Source organism: Anomaloglossus baeobatrachus, chromosome 3, assembly GCF_048569485.1.
Source record: "Anomaloglossus baeobatrachus isolate aAnoBae1 chromosome 3, aAnoBae1.hap1, whole genome shotgun sequence".
Taxonomy (NCBI): Eukaryota; Metazoa; Chordata; class Amphibia; order Anura; family Aromobatidae; genus Anomaloglossus; species Anomaloglossus baeobatrachus.
The window spans coordinates 346503412-346513127 of record NC_134355.1 but is presented as its reverse complement, the minus strand read 5'-3'; the positions used below and the strand labels follow the sequence as shown (position 1 = coordinate 346513127).

At 51.5% G+C, this 9716-nt stretch overlaps 1 protein-coding gene across 1 annotated transcript in view; it reads right to left on the bottom strand.

The window, feature by feature from the left end:
* Nucleotides 1-6053: 6053 nt before the first annotated feature.
* PNISR (PNN interacting serine and arginine rich protein) overlaps nucleotides 6054-9716 on the bottom strand; it is a 95189-nt gene continuing 91526 nt past the window's right edge. The window contains exons 11-12 of the mRNA XM_075340104.1: nucleotides 6426-7443; nucleotides 6054-6284 (exon numbers count right to left, since the gene is read on the bottom strand). Of these exons, the coding sequence (XP_075196219.1) occupies nucleotides 6254-6284; nucleotides 6426-7443 (1049 nt within the window). The 3' untranslated portion in view covers nucleotides 6054-6253. The remainder of the gene's footprint in view (nucleotides 6285-6425; nucleotides 7444-9716) is intronic.

Genomic DNA, 9716 nt, shown 5'->3' with positions numbered 1-9716 from the left:
ACAGGTGGGCAACCGCCGCCTGAAGGACTTGTCTACCTAGGCTGGCGTCCGCCGAAGCGTAGGTATGCACCTGATAATGCTTGGTAAAAGTGTGCAGACTCAACCAGGTAGCCGCCTGGCACACCTGCTGAGCCGTAGCCTGGTGCCGTAATGCCCAGGACGCACCCACGGCTCTGGTAGAATGGGCCTTCAGCCCTGAGGGAACCGGAAGCCCAGCAGAACGGTAGGCTTCAAGAATTGGTTCCTTGATCCACCGAGCCAGGGTGGATTTGGAAGCTTGCGACCCTTTACGCTGACCAGCGACAAGGACAAAGAGTGCATCCGAGCGGCGCAGGGGCGCCGTGCGGGAAATGTAGATTCTGAGTGCTCTCACCAGATCCAACAAATGCAAATCCTTTTCACACTGATGAACTGGATGAGGACACAAAGAAGGCAAGGAGATATCCTGATTGAGATGAAAGGGGGATACCACCTTAGGGAGAAACTCCGGAATCGGGCGCAGAACCACCTTGTCCTGGTGAATCACCAGGAAGGGAGATTTGCATGACAGCGCTGCTAGCTCGGACACTCTCCGAAGAGACGTGACCGCTACTAGAAAAGCCACTTTCTGTGAAAGGTGAGAAAGGGAAACATCCCTCATAGGCTCGAAAGGCGGCTTCTGGAGAGCAATTAGAACCCTGTTCAGATCCCAGGGCTCTAACGGCCGCTTGTAAGGAGGGACGATATGACAAACCCCTTGCAGGAACGTGCGTACCTGAGGAAGTCGTGCTAGGCGCTTCTGAAAAAATACAGATAGCGCTGAGACTTGTCCCTTGAGGGAGCCGAGCGACAAACCTTTTTCCAAACCGGATTGCAGGAAGGAAAGAAAAGTAGGCAATGCAAATGGCCAGGGAGAAACTCCCTGAGCAGAGCACCAAGATAAGAATATCTTCCACGTCCTGTGGTATATCTTGGCGGAGGTTGGTTTTCTAGCCTGTCTCATGGTGGCAATGACCTCTTGAGATAATCCTGAACACGCTAGGATCCAGGACTCAATGGCCACACAGTCAGGTTCAGGGCCGCAGAATTCTGATGGAAAAACGGCCCTTGAGACAGCAAGTCTGGTCGGTCTGGTAGTGCCCACGGTTGGCCTACCGCGAGGTGCCACAGATCCGGGTACCACGACCTCCTTGGCCAGTCTGGAGCGACGAGGATGGCGCGGCGGCAGTCGGACCTGATCTTGCGGAGCACTCTGGGCAACAGTGCCAGAGGTGGGAACACATAAGGAAGCCGGGACTGCGACCAATCTTGAACTAAGGCGTCTGCCGCCAGAGCTCGGTGATCGTGAGACCGTGCCATGAAAACCGGGACCTTGTTGTTGTGCCGAGACGCCATTAGGTCTACGTCCGGCATCCCCCAGCGGCGACAGATCTCCTGAAACACGTCCGGGTGAAGAGACCATTCCCCTGCGTCCATACCCTGGCGACTGAGGAAGTCTGCTTCCCAGTTGTCCACGCCTGGGATGTGAACTGCGGATATGGTGGATGCCGTGTCTTCCACCCACGTCAGAATCCGCCGGACTTCCTGGAAGGCTTGCCGACTGCGTGTTCCTCCTTGGTGGTTGATGTATGCCACCGCTGTGGAGTTGTCCGACTGAATTCGGATCTGCTTGCCTTCCAGCCACTGCTGGAAGGCTTGTAGGGCAAGATACACTGCTCGGATTTCCAGAACATTGATCTGAAGGGTGGACTCTTGCTGAGTCCACGTACCTTGAGCCCTGTGATGGAGAAAAACTGCTCCCCACCCTGATAGACTCGCGTCTGTCGTGACCACCGCCCAGGATGGGGGAAGGAAGGACTTTCCTTTTGACAATGAGGTGGGAAGAAGCCACCACCGAAGGGATTCCTTGGCCGCCTGAGAAAGGGAGACGTTCCTGTCGAGGGACTTCGACTTCCCGTCCCATTGGCGGAGAATGTCCCATTGTAGTGGACGCAGATGAAACTGCGCGAAAGGGACTGCCTCCATTGCTGCTACCATCTTCCCTAGGAAGTGCATGAGGCGTCTCAAGGGGTGTGACTGGCCTTGAAGGAGAGATTGCACCCCTGTCTGTAGTGAACGCTGTTTGACCAGCGGAAGCTTCACTATCGCTGAGAGAGTATGAAACTCCATGCCAAGATATGTTAGCGATTGGGTCGGGGTTAGATTTGACTTGGAAAAGTTGATGATCCACCCGAAACTCTGGAGAGTCTCCAGCGCAACGTTCAGGCTGTGTTGGCATGCCTCTTGAGAGGGCGCCTTGACAAGCAGATCGTCTAAGTAAGGGATCACAGAGTGTCCCTGAGTGTGCAGGACTGCAACCACTGCTGCCATGACCTTGGTGAAGACCCGTGGGGCTGTCGCCAGACCAAAAGGCAGGGCTACGAACTGAAGGTGTTCGTCTCCTATAACGAAGCGTAGAAAACGCTGATGCTCTGGAGCAATCGGTACGTGGAGATAAGCATCCTTGATGTCTATTGATGCTAGGAAATCTCCTTGAGACATTGCGGCGATGACGGAGCGGAGGGATTCCATCCGGAACCGTCTGGTTTTCACATGCTTGTTGAGAAGTTTTAGGTCCAGAACGGGACGGAAAGACCCGTCCTTTTTTGGTACCACAAACAAATTGGAGTAAAAACCGTGACCTTGCTCCTGAAGAGGAACAGGGATCACCACTCCTTCTGCCTTTAGAGTGCACACCGCCTGCAGAAGAGCATCGGCTCGGTCGGGAGGCGGAGACGTTCTGAAGAATCGAGTTGGAGGACGAGAATTGAACTCTATCCTGTACCCGTGGGACAGAATGTCTCTCACCCAACGGTCTTGGACCTGTGGCAGCCAAATGTCGCCAAAGCGGGAGAGCCTGCCACCGACCGAGGATGCGGAGAGAGGAGGCCGAAAGTCATGAGGAAGCCGCCTTGGTAGCGGGTCTTCCGGCTGTCTTTTTTGGGCGTGACTGAGCCCGCCAAGAATCTGAGCTCCTCTGATCCTTTTGAGTCCTCTTGGACGAGGAGAATTGGGACCTGCCCGAGCCTCGAAAGGACCGAAACCCCGACTGTCCCCTCCTCTGTTGGGGTTTGTTTTGTCTGGGCTGAGGTAAGGATGAATCCTTACCCTTGGACTGTTTAATGATTTCATCCAAACGCTCACCAAACAGTCGGTCACCAGAAAATGGCAAACTGGTTAAGCACTTTTTGGAAGCAGAATCTGCCTTCCATTCCCTTAACCACAAGGCTCTGCGTAAAACCACGGAGTTGGCGGACGCCACTGCCGTACGGCTCGTAGAGTCCAGAACCGCATTAATCGCGTAAGACGCAAATGCAGACATTTGAGAGGTTAAGGATGCCACCTGCGGAACAGATGTACGTGTGACCGTGTCAATCTGTGTAAGACCAGCTGAAATAGCTTGGAGTGCCCATACGGCTGCGAATGCAGGAGCAAACGACGCGCCGATAGCTTCATAGATGGATTTCAACCAGAGCTCCATCTGTCTGTCAGTGGCATCTTTAAGTGCAGCCCCATCCTCCACTGCAACTAAGGATCTGGCTGCAAGCCTGGAGATTGGAGAATCCACCTTGGGACACTGGGTCCAGCCTTTGACCACGTCAGGGGGAAAGGGATAACGTGTATCCTTAAGCCGTTTGGAGAAACGCTTATCTGGATAAGCGTGGTGTTTCTGGACTGACTCTCTAAAGTCAGAGTGGTCCAGAAAAGTACTTAATTTACGCTTGGGATACCTGAAATGGAATTTCTCCTGCTGTGAAGCTGACTCCTCCACTGGAGGAGCTGGAGGAGAAATATCCAACATTCTATTGATGGACGCGATAAGATCATTCACTATGGCGTCACCATCAGGTGTATCCAGATTGAGAGCGGTCTCAGGATCAGAATCCTGATCAGCTACCTCCGCCTCATCACACAGAGAGTCCTCCTGCTGGGACCCTGACCAGTGTGATGAAGTAGAGGGCCGCTCATAGCGAGCTCGCTTAGGCTGTCTGGGACTGTCGTCTGTGTCAGAGCCGTCACCCTGGGATGCATGGGACACCCCCGGAGCCCGGAGCTGTTCCAACTGAGGGGGACCAGGGAGCAGTGATTCAACCATGCCCATGGTCTGAGTTACTGGTCTAGACTGCAAAGTTTCTAGAATTTTAGTCATAGTCACAGACAATCTATCAGCAAAAACTGCAAACTCTGTCCCCGTCACCTGGACAGTATTCACAGGTGGTTCTCCCTGGGTCACCTCTAGCAGAGGCCCCGGCCGAGCAAGTGCCACAGGGGCCGAGCACTGCACACAATGGGGGTCAGTGGAACCTGCCGGTAGAGAAGCCTCACATGCGGTACAAGCAGCATAGAAAGCCTGTGCCTTGGCACCCTTGCTTTTTGCGGACGACATGCTGTTGTCTCCTCTGAGCAATCTAGGAGGGTATATAGCCAAGAATCACCAGCGACCGTACAGTGCAATGTATAGCATGCAAGCATAAAAATACAATTGTACACTTCGGCACTAGTGGGGTCAGCACCGGAGGTGCCGCTTACCGCCCGCTCAAAAGCGGGTGTGTGGTCGCCAGAATCCCGTGCCTGGGTCTCCCAGAACTTGTCTCCCCTCTCCAGCTCAGACTGCACACAGGAATGGCTGCCGGCGTTCTGTGAAGAGGGGCGGACCGTGGGCGTGCCTCAGACAAAGTGCGGGAAACTGGCGTCCCACTGTGCCCAGTGTGAGGGCTGGAGTATGTAAAGTAGACTCCAGCCCTCGGCGCTGACGTTCTGTACAGCGTCCCGCCCTTCCCCTGACTGGCAGGCCTGGGGGGGGAACGAAACGAAACTAGGCCGCAAAAGCCGGGGACTCTAGTAATAAGCGCGGCCGTCAAATATGCACGGCCAGCGCGGAAGTCCCCGGCGCACCACAAGTCCCAGCCGCGCCGCAGTGTAAAACTGCCAGCAGCGGCCGGCGCGGCAGTTCCCAATACAATAACTCCCTCAGCAAGCTGTAGTTAGTGTGGCACAAGCGCGCAGCGCTGTTGTCCTCGGCGCACTAACACACCCAGCCATGCTGCAGTGTGTCTGCGCGCGGTCTGTATGGGGATACGGAGTACCTTGACGTAGCAGGGCCCTGTCCCTGACGATACTCCGCTCCATATCCAGCAGATTCCCCAGGGGCTGTGGATGGAGCACGGTCTCAGTGCCTGGAGACCGGTAAAATCCCACTTCACCCAGAGCCCTAAGGGGGATGGGGAAGGATGCAGCATGTGGGCTCCAGCCTCCGTACCCACAATGGGCACCTCAACCTTAACAAACACCGCCGACAAAAGTGGGGTGAGAAGGGAGCATGCTGGGGACCCTAGTATGGGTCCTCTTTTCTTCCATCCGACATAGTCAGCAGCTGCTGCTGACTAAACAGTGGAGCTATGCGTGGATGTCTGACCTCCTTCGCACAAAGCTTGAAAACTGAGGAGCCCGTGATCCCACGGGGGGTGTATAGGCAGAAGGGGAGGGGCTTTACACTTTTAAGTGTAATACTTTGTGTGGCCTCCGGAGGCAGTAGCTATACACCCAATTGTCTGGGTCTCCCAATTAGGAGCGACAAAGAAAGAAAACATTGCTGATTTCATTCAGAAACGGCAACAAACTCTGACCATGGGTTGTATATGGTTTTGGAGCTCATGCCCCATTCACTCCGAGGGAGCCGATCTGCAATACTAGAAAACCCATGGGTCAGAGGTGGTGCGGTCTCTGAAAGAAATAAGCCAAGATTTCTAATCCTGGACAATCTCGGACAGAATTTATTATCACTAGTGGTCATATTCAGTAACACTGCCTAAAACTCCTCAAAGCTTGTAAATCCATATATTCATGGGATTGGTAGTCACCATCTATTCGGATGTAAGCCAAGTGTAACCTACAAAATGCTAATGGCAATTTTTTTGTAACAAAAAATAAGCACAAAGCTTTATTAACATCACAGGACAGGTAACTGGGTTGAGAACATTACAGCTAAAAATAAAATATTCATTCCTAATATGTTGAAAATATGCCATACAAAGTAGTTTTAGGATTTCTTTTACTTCCAGGAGCAAGAAAATGGAAAAGATATATACATATTTAAAAAGTAGAGAATAGGGAAATGGAAAGGGGAAAAAGAACACATTTGTCACACCTACGTAGCCGTAATGTGCCTCTAGAATGAGACAAGCCTTTAAAACTCATGGAATTTTTAAAAATTAATGTCATGGTCCGAGAGCCGTCAACGCTTACGACGAGCAGGAGTGGATGATCTGTAAAACAAGAATAAGCACAGTATAAGCATAAAGTACAATACAGTTTTATGGAAACTTCTGGTAGAGAGAAAAAAAAATCCCATCACACTAAAAAATTACATTCATTTTATTAAACACTAGATTGAAAAAGTGTACTACCTTGATCGGGTCTTAGACTTGTGTTTGCGGCTTGCCTTCTTACCAGACCTTTGAGATTTCTCCACAGAACGTGAACGGCTGCGTTTCAATTTCTTAGATTTTTTATCCTTGTAAACAACCGGAGATTCTGAGCTGCTTCTTCCACTAGAGGAGGCTCGTTTCTTACTTTCCTTGGTAGAGCCTTTTTTACCATCTTGCCTAAAATCCTGCCGAGACATCTTTGAGGAGGAAGACTCACTGCGGGAGAATGTCCTCTCACTCTCTCTCCTAATCTTTATTTTCTCTTCTTCCAGGATGGGATACCTAGACTTCTCTTCCCTCTTTAGCTTGTCCTTTTTCCTGTCCTTTTCTGACTCTCTTCGTTTCCTATCCACTTCCACACTTCTGCTCCTCGCCTTCTCCCTCTCTCGGCTATTGCCCCTATGCTTGTGTCTGTTCCTGCTAGAGCTCCTTCGATGAGCATCACTTTTACGCCGTTCTCTGCTTCTACTACGACCATGTCTGTCCTTGGCACGATTTGCCATTTTCTCTCTGCTGTGACTACGATCTCTACGCCAATCCATCTCCACACTATTCTTACTAGACCTTCTACGTTCACTAATTTTCTCCCTGCTTCTGCTCCTTTCCCTACGACTCTTGCGTGTTGCACTCCTACTTCTGCTACGTCTGATTTTACGTGATGGAGACATACTATAACTGTGTCTCTTTTTCCTCTTACGTAAAGATAGAGAGGAACTACGACTGGTTGAAGAGCTTGAGCTGTACACACTACTGCTGCTGCTGCTACTACTGCGGTCTTTACTGCTGCTGCTGGTGCTACTGCTACTGGTTGAGCTCCTAGATTTACTAGCAGTCGGCCTTTCCTTAATCTCTTTACTGATGTCACTTACAGTTAATGTCTCACTATGAACTAAATCCCCCTCAACTTTTCTTTTTTCAAGTACTTCTAAATTATTAGGAAGATCTGTAACAGGCTCATTTACATCATTATTGCGCGCCTCCATTTGTCGTTTTTCTTCTGAAAGCAGAAAATAAAAATCAGTATGGTTAGATAATATGACCGATCAATCGGCTGCGTTTTTAAAAAAATCTAATTGCTGTAAGCAAAAGAAGGGAATTTTGTTTACTTACCGTAAATTCCTTTTCTTCTAGCTCTAATTGGGAGACCCAGACAATTGGGTGTATAGCTACTGCCTCCGGAGGCCACACAAAGTATTACACTTAAAAGTGTAAGGCCCCTCCCCTACTGCCTATACACCCCCCGTGGGATCACGGGCTCCTCAGTTTTAGTGCAAAAGCAAGAAGGAGGAAAGCCAATAAACTGGTTTAAGCAAATTCAATCCGAAGGAATATCGGAGAACTGAAACCATTCAACATGAACAACATGTGTATACAAAAAAACAGGGGCGGGTGCTGGGTCTCCCAATTAGAGCTAGAAGAAAAGGAATTTACGGTAAGTAAACAAAATTCCCTTCTTCTTTGTCGCTCTATTGGGAGACCCAGACAATTGGGATGTCCAAAAGCAATCCCTGGGTGGGTAAAATAATACCTCGTGATAGGGCCATAAAAACGGCCCTTTTTTACAGGTGGGCAATCGCCGCCTGAAGGACTTGTCTACCTAGGCTGGCGTCCGCCAAAGCATAGGTATGCACCTGATAATGCTTGGAAAAAGTGTGCAGACTCGACCAGGTAGCCGCCTGGCACACTTGCTGAGCCGTAGCCTGGTGCCGTAATGCCCAGGACGCACCCACGGCTCTGGTAGAATGGGCCTTCAGCCCTGAGGGAACCGGAAGCCCCGCAGAACGGTAGGCTTCAAGAATTGGTTCCTTGATCCACCGAGCCAGGGTGGATTTGGAAGCTTGCGACCCTTTACGCTGGCCGGCGACAAGGACAAAGAGTGCATCCGAACGGCGCAGAGGTGCCATGCGGGAAATGTAGATTCTGAGTGCTCTCACCAGATCCAACAAATGCAAATCCTTTTCACATTGATGAACTGGACGAGGACACAAAAGAAGGTAAGGAGATATCCTGATTGAGATGAAAGGGGGATACCACCTTAGGAAGAAACTCCGGAATCGGGCGCAGAACCACCTTGTCCTGGTGAAACACCAGGAAGGGAGATTTGCATGACAGCGCTGCTAGCTCGGACACTCTCCGAAGAGACGTGACCGCTACTAGAAAGGCCACTTTCTGTGAAAGGCGAGACAGGGAAACATCCCTCAAAGGCTCGAAAGGCGGCTTCTGGAGAGCAATTAGAACCCTGTTCAGATCCCAGGGCTCTAACGGCCGCTTGTAAGGAGGGACGATATGACAAACCCCTTGCAGGAACGTGCGTACCTGAGGAAGTCGTGCTAGGCGCTTCTGAAAAAATACAGATAGCGCAGAGACTTGTCCCTTAAGGGAGCCGAGCGACAGACCTTTTTCCAACCCGGATTGCAGGAAGGAAAGAAAAGTAGGCAAAGCAAATGGCCAGGGAGAAACTTCCTGAGCAGAGCACCAAGCTAAGAATATCTTCCACGTCCTGTGGTAGATCTTGGCAGAGGTTAGTTTCCTAGCCTGTCTCATGGTGGCAATGACCTCTTGAGATAATCCTGAAGACGCTAGGATCCAGGACTCAATGGCCACACAGTCAGGCTCAGGGCCGCAGAATTCTGATGGAAAAACGGCCCTTGAGACAGCAAGTCTGGCCGGTCTGGTATTGCCCACGGTTGGCCGACCGTGAGATGCCACAGATCCGGGTACCACGACCTCCTTGGCCAGTCTGGAGCGACGAGGATGGCGCGGCGGCAGTCGGACCTGATCTTGCGTAGCACTCTGGGCAACAGCGCCAGAGGTGGGAACACATAAGGCAGCCGGAACTGCGACCAATCTTGAACTAAGGCGTCCGCCGCCAGAGCTCTGAGATCGTGAGACCGTGCCATGAAGGCCGGGACCTTGTTGTTGTGCCGGGACGCCATTAGGTCGACGTCCGGCCTCCCCCAGCGGCGACAAATTTCCTGAAACACGTCCGGGTGAAGAGACCATTCCCCTGCGTCCATACCCTGGCGACTGAGGAAGTCTGCTTCCCAGTTTTCTACGCCCGGGATGTGAACTGCGGATATGGTGGATGCCGTGTCTTCCACCCACGTCAGAATCCGCCGGACTTCCTGGAAGGCTTGCCGACTGCGTGTCCCTCCTTGGTGGTTGATGTATGCCACCGCTGTGGAGTTGTCCGACTGAATTCGGATCTGCTTGCCTTCTAGCCACTGCTGGAAGGCTTGTAGGGCAAGATACACTGCTCTGATTTCCAGA